At 40.9% G+C, this 19924-nt stretch overlaps 1 protein-coding gene across 1 annotated transcript in view; it reads left to right on the forward strand.

Moving 5' to 3' along the window:
• Window positions 1–1848: 1848 nt before the first annotated feature.
• The window catches only part of LZTFL1 (leucine zipper transcription factor like 1), a 29410-nt gene continuing 11334 nt past the window's right edge, over window positions 1849–19924 (forward strand). The window contains exons 1-6 of the mRNA XM_036760964.1: window positions 1849–2020; window positions 8874–8998; window positions 12324–12518; window positions 14859–14919; window positions 17969–18040; window positions 19857–19922. Coding sequence (XP_036616859.1) covers window positions 2018–2020; window positions 8874–8998; window positions 12324–12518; window positions 14859–14919; window positions 17969–18040; window positions 19857–19922 — 522 coding nt within the window. The 5' untranslated portion in view covers window positions 1849–2017. The remainder of the gene's footprint in view (window positions 2021–8873; window positions 8999–12323; window positions 12519–14858; window positions 14920–17968; window positions 18041–19856; window positions 19923–19924) is intronic.

A 19924-nucleotide genomic window follows, 5' to 3' on the forward strand; every position in this document is an offset into this window, starting at 1 on the left:
CCTGTAGCTATTAAATATGATTTTGATAGGTTGTTGACAAATAATTGAGTAGCCATATAATAATGATAGTAACAATAGTTAATACGCGTATGGTGGTTTATGGTTTATCATTTTATTTGATCCTGAAAGCAACCTTGTGAAGTAGAGGATATTACTACATTTTACATTCCTATTTTACAGCCAAGGAAACCAAACCTGAGGGAGATTAAGTTATTTGTCTATGGTTATACAACTAGCACGTGCCTGAGGCAAGATTTGAGCTCGAGTCTTTCAGCCTCCAAATTTAACCCTATCCGTGCGCCACCTAGTGGCAAAAATCATTTATGAAAAACTGAACCCCGACATACCCCCACCAATCATAAAGTTATTTTAAGTTATAAACATGAAAGTGACAAAGGACTACAATCAACATATAAATGTTATGTTTATTACTTTTCGTGTTTTATACTAGTATAATAAATGTTATTTTCGAATAAGATACAAAGTAAGAAAATCGTTAATATAGCTTGGTTTATGAAAAGGGGAGAAGAATATTTTCTCATAAAAGGAGATTAACACTACATAAATTTTGGAAACCATCAGTTTACACCATTCTTAGTATTTCAAACACCTGTAATTCCATTGGCATGAGTACTCTCTCCACTGAAGCCGATTGCAATCCTGCTATCTCTAATTAAATGGTCTTTCACAGTTTCTGTGGCTTAAAAAAAATCCTAATTTTGTAGTTAATCTGCTGGAGAGATTCTCCAAGTTTCGTTAGCCTACTCCTTGGACAACCTATACTCAATTCACATCGTACCACTGCTAAAGTAACTGGAATGATGCTGTAAATTTTTAAAAATAATAATAATAATAAAATAGGAAAAAAGGAATTCCTATTTGGAGAGAAAAGTTTTTAATCGGTCAGAAAATTCCTGGAAATAAAATTGGTAGTTTTTATTATATACATACAAAAAAGTTTTTTAAAAAAAACAACACTATCTTTAAAATAAAAAGCCAAATTTTGAAAGAATATTTGTTATGTATATTTTCATGTATCTTTATATATACCAGGTAGTTATAAAGTTCTCGTGAGGCTTTAAACTTTAATAACTTTAAATGTACACGATATAAAAATTAAAATTTTAGTTTTAAAGTAGTGGTTTGATTTTTTTTTCACCTTCGAAATAACCACCATCATTTGTGACACATTTTCCAAACCGATTTTCCAACTTGTAAAAAAGTTTTCAGTTTCTACTTAGCGAAGAAATAACAGTTAATTAACGCAAAAGTCTCCAGACTTCCACCTCTGGATTAAAAACTCCCTGGGGTGTTGCTGATTCAATCCTTTACCGCACCATTACTCCCAGGGCTGGAGGAACCAATCACTAAACATTTATTAGTCGCCTGCTGGGTGCCAGGCTTTGTGCTAAGTTTAAGAGGTACAAAGCCAAAAATTGCAGAGTGACTGCCCTTGGGGAGTTTACATTCTAGAGGAGGAAACAACATAAACCCAGAAACACAGAGGTGGAATGTGGCAGATGGCCCGGGGATAGGACGAGGCATCCTTCTCTGCCCCGGCCTAATATTACGTAAGCTTCAGCGCCATACGAGTGGCACCCGGTGCCTTGAGCCCCAGGAGAATAATGGGAGTCCGTCCACTGATCCACGGCGAACGTGCCTAGAGCTGAATGCTCCAATACGCACGCGTATTGGGTTTGCGCCTGTCAATCACCCTTAGCAACAAGTCTTCTGGACCGAAAGATCTCCCCGCGCTTGCGCAGCTGGAAGAAAAGTTCCGCACGCTCCGGATTCTGCCAACAGGGCTAAGGGAGACGTCAGTCCCTTCGAGATCATTTCCGCTCACGTGATGTCCCCAGACCAATGAGGGCGCAGGGACGGCGGGGTCGAGAGCCTCCGTTCTCCATGGCAACGGGCGGCTTCTAAACAGCTTCCCTTCGCGGGCCTCCCCCAGTCCCCGGACTTGTTGTCTTCGTCTTCGGCCCTCTCCCCTCGCCGTGACCGACTCCTGCCCGCCATGGTGAGTCCCAGCCTGCCCAGGGGCGGCGGGGGCTGCACCCGGTGAGGGGCCGGGGCCGGGCCGGGGACCTCATCCCGGCCCGGGCCTAGACAGGCCGCCTCATCCGGGATCTGGGGCGGGCCGGGGCCCTCGGTGAGCATGGATACCGACCCCTTCATTTTACAGAGGGGGAAATTAAGGCACGGAGAGGGAGGAGTCACCCAAAGCCCGGGTCAGTAAGCTCGGGCCATCCATCCCTGCCATCTCCACCCCGGCCCCCCCCGATTCCTGACGGGAAATGCTTCCCCTCCTCCAAGCTTGACCCTGCCCCCTCCACATTGTGCCTACCCCCCCCCCCAAAAGTCCCCGTAACACTGCAAGGTTCACAAGCTGATGAAGGGAAAGGTCCGAGCACACGTTTAGAGGTGTCACTCAGCGCACGATAGGTGCCTGCCACGCGCCAAGTACTTCGCTCAGGGCTAGGAATACAAAGAAAAGACCCAAACGGTCCCTGCCCTTAAGAAACTTAGCTTCCAGTTGGGGGGGGAGGGGGAGGAGAGAGAATAACCCTAGATAACTATGTCCGTACAAGGTACAGAGAGAGCGGCTGGAAAGTGCCCGTGCAGAAGCCACTACCTCCCGGGGAACCAAGAAAAGCCTAATGTGGAAGAAGTGCCTGGAAGGGAGTAAAGTGTAAAAAGGCTGGAAAGGTGGAAGGGGGTGCCAGGGGGTGCGGAGGTTTAAATTCCAAACGGAGGGTTTTATATTTGGTCCTGGGACGATGAGGAACCCCTTCAGTTCCTTGAGTGCATGCAAGACCTGAACTTCAGGAAAGTACTTTGGCAGGATGGGTTGGAGCAGGAAGAGACTCCAGGGAAAGTGGGAAATGAGGGGGAAATGATGAGGAGGCTATTGGAGTGATCCAGGACAAGATTTGCTAAGTGGGTGGGGGGATGTTGTTCAGGGTGCCTAAGAAAAGGCAGACTACAAAAATCCAGAGGGGAGAGTGTTTCCAGCGGGAAACGGTCAACGGCGCCAAGTGCTGTAGAAAGGTCAAGAAGAATGAGCATTGAGAAAAGCCATTCAGGCTTGGCAATTAAGAGATCAGTGGTCCCTTTGAAGAGCGTTTCAATTTACTAATGAGGCTGGATGCTAGGTTGCAAAGGGCTGAGAAGTGCTGTCTCCTCTCTTGCCTCCACTTCCTCCCCTCTCATTTCCTCAACCTCCTGAAGTTTGGCTTCTGGCTACTCCTTTTCAGTCTCCTTTGGTCCCTCAACATCAGTGTCCTGCTCTCCATGTGTGGGCAAGCTCCAGGGCCCTGTTCTGAGTCCTCTTATCTCAGTGATCTCATCAGTTTTCATGGTTTCCAAATATTATCTCTGAAGATGACTCCCAAATCTATATACAGTATTCAGCCCTTGTCCCTCATCACCGACTACTTAGTAGAAATTTCCAACTGAATATACTGTGTCTTAAACTCATCATGTCCAAAATAGAACTCAGTATCTTTCCCCTTAAAGCAGGGCTTCTTTATCTTTTTTTTTTTTTGGTCATGGACCTCTTTCTCAGTCTGGGGAAGCCTCTTTACTCTTGTTCACAATGCTTTTGGAAATCTAAAATGCACAGGATTACAAAGGAAACCAATTATGTTGAAATGTGGTTATCAAAATATTTTTTAAAACCAAGTTCAAGGGCTTCAGCTTCGTGTTTCTTCTCTAACCATCCCCTCTTCATGATTTTCCTTTTTCTGTTGAGAGTGCCTCCATCCCTTTGGTCACCCAGGCTCACAACAGGTCATAACCTTGCCTATTTTTTATTTTACTTTTAAATTCTGAACCTTACAGGTACTAAATAAGATAGGTGTTTTCATGCACAGAGTAGAACAAAAAAAAACTACTGAACATGAAACTATCTATTGTATATAACTTGTTACTTTTTTTAAAAAAAATTGTAAGTTTCAAAGCTGTTCTACTTGTCTGTCATCTATTCTGGCCTCCCTTCTGTTCTTTGCTTTGCTTTAAAAAAAAAAAGATTGGATGAATCTTTTTCCTTTTCCTTTCTTTCTTTTTTCCTTGCTAACTTCCTTTCTTTCTTTCTTCTTCTCCTCTTCCTCCCATCCTACCCCTAGATTACCTCTCTCCCAGCCCACCTCCCATTGAAAAGAAAAAGGGAAAGGAAACCCTTGGAGCAAACATGCATTGTCAAGCAAAACAAATTCCCAAATTGGCCTTATACAAAGATGTATATTTCATTCTGCATTTTGGGTCCATCACATCTCTGTCAGGGGTGGATAGCCTGCTTTACCATCAATTCTCTGTAATTGTGGTTGATTATTGCATAGATCATTTTGGGCTGCTAGGTGGCGCAATGAATAGAGTGCAGGCCCTGGAGTCAGGAGGACCTGAGTTCAAATCTTGCTTCAGACACTTACTAGCAGAGTGACCCTGGGCAAGTCACTTAACTCTGGTTGTCTCAGTTCCTCATATGTAAAATGAGCTGGAGAAGGAAATGGTAAACCACTATAGTACCTTTGCCAAGAAAGCCCCAAATAGGGTCCAGAAGAGTCACACATGGCTGAAAAATGACTGAACAACAACATTACATTGCATAGATCAGAATTCTTAACTCTTTCAACATTGTTTTCCTTTACGATGTAGTTATTGTGTAAATGGTTGTCCTGGTTATACTTCTACTTCCTATGTGCATCAGTTCACCTCAATCTTCTGAGGCTTCTTTGAATCCATCTATTTTATCATTTCTTCCAGCACAATGATATTCCATTACATTCATATAGCACAATTTGTTTAACCATTCCCCAAATGATGCACACCCCCTTGTTTCCAGTTCTTTGCTACTACAAAAAGAACACTATAATCTTTTTTTTAGCATGGGTCTCTTTAGTCTTTCTTTTATCTCTTTGGGGGTGTAGCCTAGTACAGTAGTGTTGATGGGTTAAGAAGTATTCAGTTTAGTGACTTGTAGAGCATAATTCCAGAATGACCTCTTGATTCTTCAGTCTCTCACCCCCTCATCAGTTGCCTCTTCTTGTTGGTTCTACTTCTACAACATCTCTTTAATCTGGCCCCTTTTTTATAATCTTTAGTAAACATAGTTCACCTCCCTATTGCTCTCACCTGGACTATAGTGAATCATCCAAAGACAAACCCAGAACCATTTATGCCATCAAAGAGCTGCTGTTATCTAGGGTGTGGTATGGGAAGCATGTGTACAGAAAAATACTTACTGTGTTCTCTAAAACCTGTGTCCTTTGTGTGATACCAAACTACACAGAACATTATGAACATCTGCTGCCTCAGCCTCAGTGCTTTACAGAGTCTCCTACATAGCCAAGCTAGGTGTCTTGCCACTGGAGGACATGCCCAAAATGTAAAGCTCAGACCCAGGCCTCTGTAGAAATGAGTGAAAAGCATTTATTAAACCATAGGATATGCTGTGCCATGCAGGATGCTCATCTCAGAGATATGAATAAAAAGCAGAGTCCCTGCCATCAAGGAACCCACTTTCTGATAGAGGGAAAAGGCAGAGGATTATCCTACTCTTTCTAGAAGCTGTCTGAGTATTAATTTGATTATTGTGCTCAGAGGTTGCAAAGTATGGAGTGGTGAGGAAGACATGCAGGGTATTGGCAAAAAATTTGCAATGGGGTGTGGTATGGGATGGGGGGATTGGTGAGAATGTTGGATGGGATATATAGCATGGTCTGGTCTGTGTGAGTTTCTGCTCACTCACCAATCAAAAACAGTCCCAGGTTGATGGCCCTACAGATATTATTATAACATTCCAAATTGAGGGCCACTTCAATAATGCCTGCTTTTTAAAACTAAAATTTGTCTATATACATTTAATATTCTCTCAATCAATCAACAAGCATTTGTGTACCTGCTAGGTGCCAGACATTGGGTCAGACACTGCTGATACAAAATCAAGATGTTTATAGATAAGTATGTACAAAATAAACATACTGTTTTTGGTGTGGACTAGGGGATATTATTAACTCAGGGACTCAGGAAAGACTTCTGGAATGAAGTTGCCCTTGAGCTGAGTGAGCCTTGAAGGGAATTGTGGGCTCTAATAAATGAAGGTCAGGAAAGAGAGCGTTTCAGACATTGGAGGACAGACTGCACAAAGACATGGAGATGAATAGGAGATGTGTGTGGGAGCAGCTAACAGGCCACCTCTACTGTGCCTGGAAAGATAGGGAGAGGCAGATTGTGAAGGACTTTAGAAGGCAAATGGAGATGTTTGGGGACTTTGCCTCTAGTTTATCCAGAAAGCAGTGGGCACTGTGAAGTTTCTTGAGCAGATGTTTAAACTTGTGCTTTAGAAATACCAGTTTTGTAGGTAAGTGGAGGATGGATTGAAGAGGTGAGAGACAATGGACAGGGAGAAAAATGACTGAGCCATTGCATTCCGCCTACTGAGAAGTGATGAGGACCAGAAGGACTGTGATTATCATATGAATGAATACAGAGGGCACAGAAATGAGAGACTGCAGTGTCCAACAACACCTGAAAAATAGTGGTATTAGAGGAATTTGGGTGTCAGTATTTTTGTTTATATATTTTTGTAAATACTGAGCTTTCCTTCCATCTTTGTCACAAAAACTGTTTGTGAGGTCTACTTTTTAAAATGTGCTTCTGTATTTATCTTACATCTTATTTAGGTTTTGTGTCTGTCTACATTAAGTAAATTCTTCGTGAGATTTAAAAAACATGATTGTATTTGCCATATGAAAGGCATTGCACTACTTCCATCTCTCTATTTGGGCACACATTGTGGGGCCTGGTTGTTCTTTGAAAGTTTGGTTTTTTTTTTAAATAACCCTATGGAGCTCTTCAGCACTGTGTTTGGGGTTTTGGGAGGTGGAGGCAAGGTCATAATTCAGTGACAACTTGTCTTATTTCCCCCCCCCTCCATTAAAGTATTGGTTACCAGTTTCTTGTTGCATCAGTTTTTATTATTTTATATCTTTGTAAGTAGTCATCCATTTAATTTCTCTAACTTGCTAGCATATAACTGTGCTATATTTATCCCCACTAATCCTTTTTTTAGTGTTTGAGGACTCTTTTAATTTTTGATCTTATGTCTTGTGTTTTCTCTCTCCTGCTTTAATTGTTTACTAGTGGTTTGCTGATTTCATTGATCTTTTAGGAAAAAAAAGCTCTTGACTTTACCTGTCACTTCATTTTCTATATATTTATGCTCTTTCATATTTTTCATTCCTTTAACAACTTTGCCTTGAATTACTCTTTATTCCTTTTATAGTGTCTGTAGGTTCCAACTTAATTTAGTCCTGATTTCACCTCTTATAAGTCTAGACCTGAAATGCTGAAATTTGCTTCAGAACTACTTTGATGGCATCCCATTGCTTTTGGTTTATAGTATTATTTTTATTACCTTTTAATAATAATTACAGTTTCTCATTTAACCCAATTACTGTTTTAATGTTTTAGGGATTTTTATCTTTACACATTAAAAAATAATTCTATTACATTGTAGCTTGAAAATAGGGCCCACATTATTATACCTTTTGGAATTTCCCAGAGCTTTTCATGACTTTGTATGGGATTAGTTTTGATTTGAGCTCCAAGTGCTGCTGAAAAGAATGTGCATTCCCGGCTTCTCCCATTTATTCTCAAAGAGTTTATGCTGTGGGGGGAAACAGGTACATAGGTAAGTAAACACAAGATATAGACAAGGAGGTTTCTAAGGAGAGCACACAGGCTCCAATGGGAAGAAAGAAGTTCAGAGGTCACATTACAAAATAGGGAAGAGTGAGAGAAGGGAACCAGATGAATGGGAATGACTTGGATGAATATGAGGGAGCAGAGAGTGGTGTAGGAAGGGAGGGAAAAGAGTTGTGGCCTAGTCAGCCTACACCTCAGAAGCACAGCTGGACTGAGTGGAGCCACAGGGCTTCATTATAGCCAGCGTCCTGTTGGATTCTGATGATCAAGGTGGCTGGTGGAGTCCTGAGTTTGGGCTGGCTGTAGAGAGAGTGCTGATGCATGTTTGAGATACTCGATCTTAGCTAGATCAGTTCAGCTCAAATCTGTAGATATAGATTATCTTCCTTAGGGTATAGAAGGGATGGGGGCAGGAAGAAGGTCACAGGTGCTTTAATCATCTGGCTTTTATTTCCTGCTTGTTGAATAAGCAGTTGAAATATATATATATACAATGGCCATTTCTCATATTGTTAACCTTTTGTGAATTTCACCGTCAAAGTTTTGGCACATGCAAGTAAAATATTGTTAAATATTGATTAATTTAGTGTGTCACTGTTATGTTATACTCTTGTTTCTCTTTTTCATGTTGTATAGTTTAAATTTATTCAGTTTTTGCTGGTGTCATCATTGCTACTCCTGCTTTTTAAGCTAGCAGTTGCATGATGTACTTAGAGCATTGTCTTCATCTTAATCTTTAAAATTGCTCACTTTATAGAGCACTCGAAGATTTACCGAACTGCTTTCCATGCATCTTCTCATGAGAGTCTCACAAAATCCTATGAGGTTGATACTACAGGTATTATTATCGACTTCAAAGAGAGGAAATTGAGACCCAGAAAAGTTAAGTGACTTGCCCATGATTATCCAGCTTGGAAATAGAGGAGGTGGAATTCCAGCCCACATTCCTCTGAATTTGAGTACAGAACTCTTTCCAAGTACCATTTTTACCACGCTATACTTGTACCATACTATTTTTAAAAATATTTTTTGCATTAAGTGAGTTTCCTGTAAAGCAGTTCTGCAATGGAAATCTATAAACCAGGTGTATTATCAGCATCCTATACTTAATGGAATTTATAATCAATTTCAGAAGTAATAAACAGCTTTACTTTTCTCTTTTTCAGGCGGAATTAGGTCTAAATGATCACCATCAAAATGAAATTATCAATTACATGCGTTTTGCCCGTTCAAAAAGAGGTTTGAGACTCAAGACTGTAGATTCCTGCTTCCAAGATATCAAGGAGAGCAGGTACCAGAAGATGATAAGCAAATAATTTTAAACCCAAGAAGAGCCGGGACCTTTACATTGGCCAATGGGAGGAGATTACTTCTAGCACCATATTGCAGTGTTCCTGGGAATATTGCTAGTGAGGGCCTGAATTGTTTAGAGCACTATGCTAGGAAATAATAGTCAAGAGTTGGTGTATTAGTGAGATATAGGAAACCACAGAATCAACATAGACATTTCCGTAGCAAGAGATGAGAATTATTATTTGTGGCTGGACAAATTCATGGAGGGTCTTAAAGCCCATGACAAGTTAGTATTTGATCTGGAAGGTTAATGAGAGCCAATGAAAACCATACATGGGGATAAGGAGTAGAGTGAAATGAAAGTACCATTAACACCCATTTATCCAGAGATCAGATTTCTGAAAACCTCAGCACTCTGTGGGTTTGGATGCATATGGATGGCTGCCCCAGCTATTGTGGTGATCAACAGCTGTCACAAAGCCCAGGCATTTTGTTCCATAAAAGAATCCCTTAGTCAAAACCTTTTTGAGTGTCCTTTTTTAAGCTGTATTAATGTATTTTTTAAATCACAATTATTTCCCAGTAATCACCCTCATAGTCTCCTCTTTATAAAAACAAAACAAAATCAGGGAAAACAATCAGATAACTCTTGTTTGACATGCAATTTCAACAACTTAGACTGTCTTATTTCTTGTCACACAACATATTAAAGCAAGAAATTATGTGGTAGGTGTGGGGTGAGGGGTGAGTGCTAGAGGCAAGCAGCATGACAGCCTGCAATGGGAAATTTATTGAGTTGTTTTTTAGTCGTGTCTGATTCTTTGTGACACCATTTGGGATTTCCTTGGCAAAAATACTAGAGTGGTTTGCCTTTTTTTTCTCCAGCCCATTTCACAGATGAGAAACTGAGGCAAACAGGGTAAAGTGATTTGCCCAGGATCACACAGCTAGTAAGCAATGGGAAAAATAAGCAGTGAGCCCAGAATTAGAAGAGCGCAGCAATCTGTTGTCTGGAGCAGGACAAAGCAGCCCTTCGAAGCACAGTGGTCCCTACTGGCATTGCTGAATGAGTGAATCGGCCTCCTCTATTAAGCGCCTACTGTGCTTGTGGCATTTCGGGGCACTGAGGATAGGGAGAGATTGGGCCTGTAATTTTACTGGCATAGAAAAGTCCTTGGTGAGGAAACTCTATCCACCAATGCATCAGCACCTTTTCTTCCACTGTGTGTAATTGGAACAGGTTGATTTTGGCCTTCGAGTGCTCACATCCCCAGCGTAGTATGAGAACTGACGGTCTTTATGATGACCGAGAGTACTCAAGAAAGCATTAAAGTGTGTTCAACGTTCTCTCTTTCCTGTGGCAAACATTTTAGAGAGGTTTCTATCAAGAGTAGTTAGAATTAAAATGGTGAGGTCCTCAAAGGGATAAGACTCATTTAGGAAATTCACATAAGGGAAACAACTGGTTTCTCCTGTCTAAGCAAATCATTCAATGTAGTCAAGGTCAAGGTGGTGGATGCATTTGGTGGATAACCCCAATTATGACAGCGTGATGATACCCTGGTATAGCTTAGTTTTTACTGAATAACCTTTTTGAAAATCAGTTCAGTGGCAAGGTAACGAGGGTCCATAAATCCTGAAAAAGCTGTGACAGCGATTGCTGTTAAAGTGCCAAGGACAGATAACATTTATAGAATGCTTTGGTGAATGAGAAGGGTAAGGGAGTCCACTCTAACTGGTGAAAAGACAGCCTGAAGGAAGAGGAAGGGCATCACTTCAGGGATTTTTTTCCCATATCTGTATTTTCTGAAGGGTAGGAAGGATGGTTTTCTAGAGGCTCTCCCCTAAGCTGTCAGCTCTTTTCCAAGACTGCTCGACATTACAGTAGAGTTGGGTGTGAGAAGTGATTTTGATCTCTCTAAGAGGGCCTTTTTGTTTGAAGGGGGAGAGGGGAGAGTTGTGGTTTTAACTGGCTGTATTTTGTTACTAGTTGGGGCCTTTAGACTGTTAAGAGGAAAGTTAAACTTTTTTTTTACATACACACATAATAAAACTTAAGTAGGTTTATACTCTTGTTTATTTAGAAAGAGAAAACAGCAAAAAAAGAATTGCTGAGATTGAGTGTTAAGATACATAAAAATAAGAGGAGAGAAAATTGAACTTTTTTCAACTAAAAAGCTCAACTAAAGAAAAAAGTGATGAGTTTTAAAATATGCAGAGATACAATAAGTATTAAATATGTGCACGAATCACTCTAATCACTGATGGGATAAACTAATCCATCTTCAACTTTCTTTTGTGTTTTACTAAGTGGAAAGAGCCCAGTCCTAGGAGCCTCGAAGGCTAGATTCAAAGCCCAGCCAGGACCCTTAGTAGGCTCTAGGCTGTGGACTATTGAGAGTAGGGACTGGTTTGTGCCTTTCTTTGTGTTCCCAGTGGGAAGCAATTAATAAATGCTGCTTGACTGCATTGACAATACTTGTGCTACCCTCCTCTCAGTGTTTTTGAGATGAAATCTTAAGGTGCTGCTAAAATATGAGTTATTTAGAAGATTGTTTATAAGGTGTTGTAACCAGCAGCTGCTGCTGAGGTGTAAGACCAGCAGCAAGAGGTGCCAGCACGGGTTCTTTGATCTGCTTTTCTAAGGAAAGCAACGTTAAGGGGTTAACAATCTCACTTTAATCAAACAGCACCCTGAACGTCAGAGCAAATACAAACAAATTACAGAGACGATATAAACAGACCAAATCGCAATTCATAGCTACCAGAGAAGAGCCAGTGGGTCTGGGTTAGCAAAGCTGGGGGGCAGTTACAACAGTTTACCCAGAATCTCAACACTCCTTCCATGAGTGAGCCCCAAAGGCAAAAACACCAACCTCTGAGTTTATGTACTCTGTTCAGGGTCAAAGGGCGTCACAACATGTGACTCAAACCCACATGACCTAAAAGCTTCTGGCATCACAAACGTGACTCAAACTCATGTAAACTAGGCTTTCCCTTGAAGTAGGCAGGTCATCAGAGACTCTCTATTTAATCAAAGAAACAAGGCCAGACTCATGGAGGGCACTTGATTAAATAAGTGCTCCAAAAGAGAAAACAGTAACAAAAAAAAAAGTCCCACCTTAATTACTTGTGACAGGTGTTTTAACTTATAGTCCACTCTTTTTGAAAAAAGTATTGATTAAGCACTTTCCCATATGCCAAGTACTGTGCTAAATGACATGAGGTGAAGACTTGTTATTTTCAGTTCAATTTTATGGATCGTTTTGATGACTTTATTTAAAAGTAGTTTTTCGTCTTTTTCTTTTCTTTTTTAAATTTAGGTTGGTAGATGAGACTTTCACCATGGACGAAGTAACTGAAGTTCTGAATGAGTTACAGACTGTGGTTCATAGTGAAGTAGAGTCCGAGCTCATCAATACTTCCTGTACCAACGTGTTGCTTCTTCGGCAGCTGTTTTCACAGGCAGAGAAGTGGTACCTTAAGCTACAGACAGACATCTCAGAGCTGGAAAATCGGTAATATCATTTACACCTGTGATTATAAGCATAGCAAGCTATAGCGTTTCCCTAAGAAAGGCGTCTTATTGCTGATCTGATTTTCTTTTAGTGTGTGTGAAGAAACTAGGGCAAGGGAAAAAAATATTTGCATAGTTACTAGATTATGCTAATCTTTTAAATTGTGAGAATCAATGTTATCTGTGTTCTATACAAAAATCATCTAAAAGATAAAGGTAATTAAATATTTGAAAACTTTTTCTAAAGATAATATCTTTAGAAAGATACAAAAGACAACATCTGTTTCAGAGGTTCTTTTTTCCAATGAGTAGCATGAGGAAACTATCAATTTGTCCTTAAATATAAAGTGACACGTAAGTAGTTGTTTTTGATCATCTGAAAATTCCTAACAGGCACATGAGTACAGTTACATGGAATTGTCAATGTTCTTGATCTTTTTGAATGATACTAGTGATCTTGTTGGGATCTCAGGTAAATGAAATGCTTTGACTAAATCTAATCATTATAGAGCATTAAGTATAAAGAATTGACTACAGTCCACTTAGTGTGGAGAGATGCAAGACAGGGACTGAGACAACTTTAGTTGGGAACACCTGTAAGAAACTGACTGGTGTGGAGGAGATGGGGGATGGGGGTGGAGAGAAAGAGAGAGAGAGAGAGAGGTAGGGAGGGAGGGAGAGAGAGAGAGAGAGAGAGACAGAGAGACAGACAGAGAAATATCTGCCTCAACTCAAAACTTACTATCCACAAAGTGTATCACCTGGGCACAAATAATCTAGAGTTAACTGTAGTAATTCTGCATTAATATTACATAGATTGCTGATAAATTATTACATCTTCCCAATCCTGAGCTAGGATTTATTTATACAACTAAGTGGCACAGTGAAGAGAGTACTAGTCACAAAGACCTGAGTTCAAATGTGGCCTCAGACACTAGCTGTGTGACCCTGGGCAAGTCACTTCACCTCTGTCTGTCTCAGTGTTCTGTGGGAATTGAGTGAACCACACTTACTCCATCTTGTGACTCAGTTCCGGCGCTAGTTCAGTTCCCTTTCTATTCAATTATGGGCCTAGTTGAATTTCTTTCTTGTGAGAAAACTTTTATTCAGCTGTGGGAATTGGGAAGAAGCTTCACTGCATTGTTTGAACCTCGCCCCGAATGGCTAGGAAGCTGGACCACTCCTCTCTGCTGCTCACAGACCTCTCACCAAGGGCCTCGTTGTTCTGGCTGGAAACCCCAGATCCAGACCTGTGCAAGGAGTTTACCCACGTGTCTTATCTGAAAACTGGCCCCAAACTGATAGTTATTGTTTTCCTTTGATTGTGAATGCAGACTCTTGAGGGAAGTGGGACACCCTTTTTTTCTGATTTCAGGAAATTATGCCTGTTCACCCTCCCTTCCTCAGCTCAGAAAGCCCCCAGTCTTTCCTCCAATTGGAAGTCAGATTACCTAATCTTGTATCCTGGTTAATTGTTTTCTTTCTTTCAATTAATTGGTCTTATTTGATTGTTTTTAATACATAAAAATCTGTTTCACTCTGTATGCAGAGTCCATTGACCCATTTATTATGCCTGTTTTGCTAATAAATCATACAGCTTGGATTGTTTCCTCAGTTACTATTAATTATCCACCATATTTCACATCTGATAATAATAGCACTTAAGTTGAAGGCAACTAAGTGTCTCAGTGGATAGAGTCCTGAGCCTAGAGTCAGGAAGACCTGAGTTCAAATCTGGCCTCAGATACATACTGGCTGTGTGACCATGGGCAAGTCACTTCACCCTGTCTGCCTCAGTTTCCTCATCTGTAAAATGAGCTGGAGGAGGAAATGGCAAAGCACTGCAGTGACTCTGCCAAGAAAACCCCAAATGGCAGTGAGGAAGAGTCAGACACAATTGAACAGCAACAAGAAAGATAGCACCTCTGTCCCAGGTGGTTGTGAGGACCAAACAAGGCGCTGGCACAAACGGACCGTGGGGAGATGGAGACCTACCTGTGTGGGGAGAGGGAGTTTGGGAGTGCCCAATAGGAATAAAGCCCCAGGCCTACTCTTCACCCCTCTCTCTGTTTACGTAAAATCATATTATATGAAAAAATCTCTGTGGCAGCATTTTGTTCTTTCTGCTCCAGGAGTAAGTGAGGTGTCCAAGGAGATGGGGAGACTTGGCTGGGTCCCAGACCACTTTCTATGTCACTGCCTTGTCATGAGGCTGTGGCGTCAGCTGATCTCTATACATAGGTTTTGTTATTGTAAATAGAAACTTTGAAGAAATTGTCTTTTATACTCATGTATTATAGGATTTGTATGTTTCTTAAGCATTTTTGTTTGTTTCTTCAAGAGAATTATTAGAACAAGTTGCAGAATTTGAAAAAGCAGAATTTACCACTTCAAATAAAAAGGTAAAGTTTGATTATTCAGAACCCCAATATTAGTACTTGGTCCTCCCCTCCTCCCCATCCCCCAGTCCTCGCTTCTCTTCTTCCCTGTCCTGCTTCTACCCGTAAGCCTTTGGTAATCTATGAGTATGTTCAAGTGTAATAATTATAAGCTTAATATTTTGATGTGTGATTGTTTGATTATAGTTTGATAATATATTTATAATAATAGAATTCTAATATGGGGGCACTCAGGCTAGGTGGTCCTAACGACCATAGAAGCATAAAGGCATTGGTAACAGTGTCAGACATACGCCTTGCAGTTTTGTGATTGCACACACTCTTGATCTGCTTGCAGTGGCCTTAGAGTTAACATAAGACCCTCCTACAGTTTGTAGTCCTTGTGAAGATGCTCCCCCTACCAGAGCATCAGTGAGGAACCCTGAGAACTTTTCTATTCCAGCTGATTAGGACCCTTGACTATCAGCTTCCAGTGTGTTTCTTCGCTGACACATCTCCCTCCTTGCATCGCTAGTTCATTTCCAGGGATGAGAATGAACCTCTGTTTATATTGCCATTGTGTGTGTGTGTGTGTGTGTTTGTGTGTGTGTGTGTGTGTGTGTGTGTGTGTGCACTTAGGTTGCTTTCTTGTAGTACTACATAACAAAAAAGCTCATGATTGCATCATTTCTCTGAGTACCAGTTTTCTAGAAAATCTCAAACTTGGATATCTGCTTTAACCTAAGCCTTGAAAGGCCAAATAAAGCATCAAGCCCCTGCTGCCACAGTGAACCCTGAAGTCTAAGCTAAAAAGCTACAGGAGAACTTAAAACCTGCCTTTTGAATCTTTTGTATAAAGTAAGAAAGCTTTGGAAGTCACTGTGGAAACACATCCATATGTCAAAAGTCATAAAGTCAGCTGCATAGGGGAGAGAGAGCTGCTTTCTGCTCTGGCCAGTGCTTCCCCACCCATTGGGCCTTCATTTTCTAAGGAGGTTGTTCCTTTCTCTCTCAGCCTTTTTCATCTGGCTAAGAGATCAGATCTTGAAAGGCAGCATGACTTAAAAGAAAGACCACAGATCTTTGGAGTGAGGTTTAGGTCTGAATCCTGCCTCCAAATTCTCCTGTTTGTGTCACTGTGGGAGATAAGACAATACTGTTACATACAGTACCACCTCACAGGGTTGTTGTAAGGAAGCCACTATGTGAGTGTGATGATGATGACAAATAGCTTAAACTGGCATTTTTATCATTTATTTTATGAAATACTTTAATAATTACCTCATTGTTTTACAGAAGCACCCATAACTTCTGATATTTCTAACTAAACTTTACTTTTGAAATACTCATAATTTTTCAGTGACTTCTGAAACCTGGTTTTTTGATGTGACGTTTTAAGGAAAGGTTTCATTTTTCCTTCATTTTACTCAATTTAGCCTTCAGAGAATCTCCTGATTTTATTTTTCTCAGGCCTCTTTCATGTGCTATAATTTTTTTTGAGGGGGGGTGGCGAGGCAGTTGAGGTTAAATGACTTGCCCAGGGTCATACAGTTAGAATGTACTATAATTTTAAATAAACATTTGGAAGATCAACTGGGAGGCTTTTTTGAGTTAGTATCAGGACATCCTTGCTAAGGACAGGGAAATGTCATTGACAAAATACCTTGACTCTCAGTTAAATGGAAAATCAGGCTTAAAAAAATACTTTTTCCCTTTCATATAACTGAAATATTACAGTGAATTGAAGAAATTAAATTACAAAGTACAGAAAAAGTAATTTCTCAAAGCTCTTCTGGAAATTTCTTTAGTCATTGAATTGTTTAGATTAATAATGCTGTTCATCACAAGAGGCAGCAACAGAGGCCACAGGCCCGGGCCCGGCTCTGCTGATCTCTGGGTGACCTGGAACATCCTCTATGGGCTGCAGACAAGATGACTGAGGCCTCAGGAGGAGAAGAGACATGCCCAAGGTCACCCAGGAACAGTGGCAGAACCACAGTCTGGCTCATGTGTTCTGGCGTGTTCAGTTCAGCACTTTCCCCACTGTACTGAGCTGCTCCTTCAAAGGGTGGCTGCTACAAGCAAATGTGTGCGTGTGTTTTTATGTACAAATACACACATACACACGTATATATGTATATATTATGTATCATATGGTAAATCTATAAATAGTAAAACAGGAAATTAAGGGTATATTCTGTTTCTATGAAAGCATTTTGTAAACGTAATGTATATATACGTATATATGAAAGCACTTTGTAGACAATAACACTGTAAAAATGAAAGGGTATCATAGATTTGGATGTTAGCTTTTTTTTCTTCATTTGAAGAGCAATAAAATAACATGCAAAATGAGGTCCTTTCCTATAGCCTTACTCAAGAATAAGGAGCAATACAGTGTCAGTTAACATACATTGATTAAACGCTTATTAAATCCCGCAGGCAGTTGTTGGTGATGCCTCTTCTTTTTCTTTCCTTCCTCCCACTCTGTTTCCCTCTGCCAAGTCCTCAGGCATGTCAGTGAGGCCACCTGCAGTTGTTTATCCTCGGCCCCCCACTTTTTCAGCATTTCAAGGCTCTGGGATTTCCCTCAGGTAGATGTTCCCTTCACCAAAGCAGATTGATCATGTCCCCTTCTCACTTTAGGGGATTTTCTATAGCAGAAACTCCATCTCCTTGCACCTGCAGGGATGAGCCTGTGCGGACACGTCCGGGCTGACCTTCAGACCACAGACCACTGGATTGAGCTATTAACAATAGATAGTCCCATTTGCTCCTGGGTAATCATCAGGAAGACCTCAGTGCAAATGCTGACCTAGGCCCTTCCCAGCCATGTGACCCTGAACAAGTTGCCCACCCCCTGCCCAGCCTCAGTATCTTCAACTGTAGAATAGGGATAATAATGGCACTGACGTCACAGAACCGTGAGGGTGGCATGAGATGGTGTCTGTAAAGCTCTTTACAAGCCTCAGAGCGTTATATGAATGTTAGCTATTATTATTATGCCTTAAACATGTGAAGGGTCGCTTAATTTAACTTTATTCTATTTTCATTTTGTTAATTACATTTTTAGTCTAATTCAGAGAACATGAAGCCAAGACTCGTTCCACTTAATGAAGGGGGAACATCAGAGCTCCTAAACAAGGCAAGTTTACCATCATTTCGTAGTGGGCTTTAAATCGGCTAATTCTAGCCTTGGTGCCAAGTCACTCCTCGGCAGTTAGGCCGGGCCATAGAGAAGACGATTGAATCCTTGTGATCCTAACGCACCGAGTGGTATCCCAGTGGCCCAGAAGAGGGAACATACCTAACAAGGGTGGAGGGGGAGCTAAATGCTGTGGTGAGGTTGGTTTCAGTGAAGTGATTTACTGTGGGGGTTGGAGACGTGTGTTCATGTACATGTGAACATTCTGTCTTTTCGCTGTGACAACTGAGCTTGTTCTTCTTCAGTTCTCCAAGGTTTCTTATTACAGTTTCTTATTCATCATGTCATTCAATCATCAGTCAACACATATTTGCTGACTATCTTGTGTGTTCCCAGTACTATATGTAAATATAACTGACTCCTAGGGTATTAATGGTGTAGCTGGGGAGGTAAAACCAATGAGCACAGACCAATTAGGAGACAAGTAAGTGCTGACCATTTGGTTCCTGACAACACGTGTGGGAAATGTTTAGAGAAGGCAGTGATTCATGGGGTCTCAAAGTACAGAGGAGGGAGGAGTGGAGCTGGGCTTTCTTTACAGGATGAATAATATTTGGACAGCCCAGGGAGGGCAGTCTAGGCAGAAGAAACAGCATGAGCAGAAGCATGGGGGTGGAATGCTCTGGAGCACGCTGAATATGCTTGCTTGACTGATTATATTCTGGGGAGTAGTAGAAAATAAAATTATGGAGGGCCTTGAAGATCTCATACAGGATTCATGGTGGTCTGGCCAGGGAGATCTTTACCTGTTTAAAAAAAAAAAAGATAAAGGTTTTTTTAATCATTTGGTTTGTTTTGTTTCTTTTTTAACCAACTCGTACTAGAAGCTTTGCTTATGACACTAAGAGAATCCCTTTTAGATGTAAACGTTGCTGTGGAAGGCAGAGGATAAGTTCCAGAGAAACAATTGTTATATTCATTTAATATCTGAATTCCACCTAAGTGCCTATTTGTTCTCAACAGTAGCATCTAGACTTCTGTAATATGAAAGCTGTGCAGGTCCATGGTCAAGAGCATGATGTGGTAACAGCCATGTCTTGGGACACTTTATCAAGCTTGGGCATTCAGCATGGATCGAAGGGACTGGGATTATGGAGCCAGGCTGCGTTTGTCCGTTCTAAAAGAGGACCATGGCATCAGGGAAATGATGACATGACTTGCAGTTGACTTGGATTTAAGTAAGGGAGAGCTGTGCAAGGTAACCAGCCTCACTTCCTCCTCTAGAACCAGTGATCAGATATTCATCAGGATGACTGGAGATGACCCAGGATGCAATGGGAGACCCTGGCCCTTTTAGGCTAAGGCCTTCTCATGTACTCACTTAGAGTGAGGTAAAACTCATTCAGTGAATGGACTTCCTTAAGAAGTGAGTCCTCTTCTAGAACAGAGAAGACAGGCAGAGCATCGAGGAATGAGAGACTCTCAGCTGTGAACCAGGGGGCCGTTGGTAGTGAGGTTGGATGTGAAAGGGGAATCGGAGGGACATTTCAAAGACAAGGAAAGACAGGACTTGGTAAGATTTTGTAGATGTGTTGGAGAGAAGAGAAAAGTGTGCGATGCCTCCAGGATTTCTGGCCTGGGAGACTGGAGAATGGTTATTGTGACTGATAGAACTGATAGAACCAATATACAGAACTTTTTAGCTATGGAAATATTTTATAAACTGACTTTTTTAAATTAGGAAAATAATTTCTGGTATTAAAAAATCTGATTGGATTAAATTTTAAAATTACTACTCTTTGTCTTTATTGTAAAGGAAATTTTAAGACTTCAGGAAGAAAATGAAAAATTGAGATTAAGGGTAAAGAACATAGAATTGCAGGT

Source organism: Trichosurus vulpecula, chromosome 5 (assembly GCF_011100635.1).
Source record: "Trichosurus vulpecula isolate mTriVul1 chromosome 5, mTriVul1.pri, whole genome shotgun sequence".
Taxonomy (NCBI): domain Eukaryota; kingdom Metazoa; phylum Chordata; class Mammalia; order Diprotodontia; family Phalangeridae; genus Trichosurus; species Trichosurus vulpecula.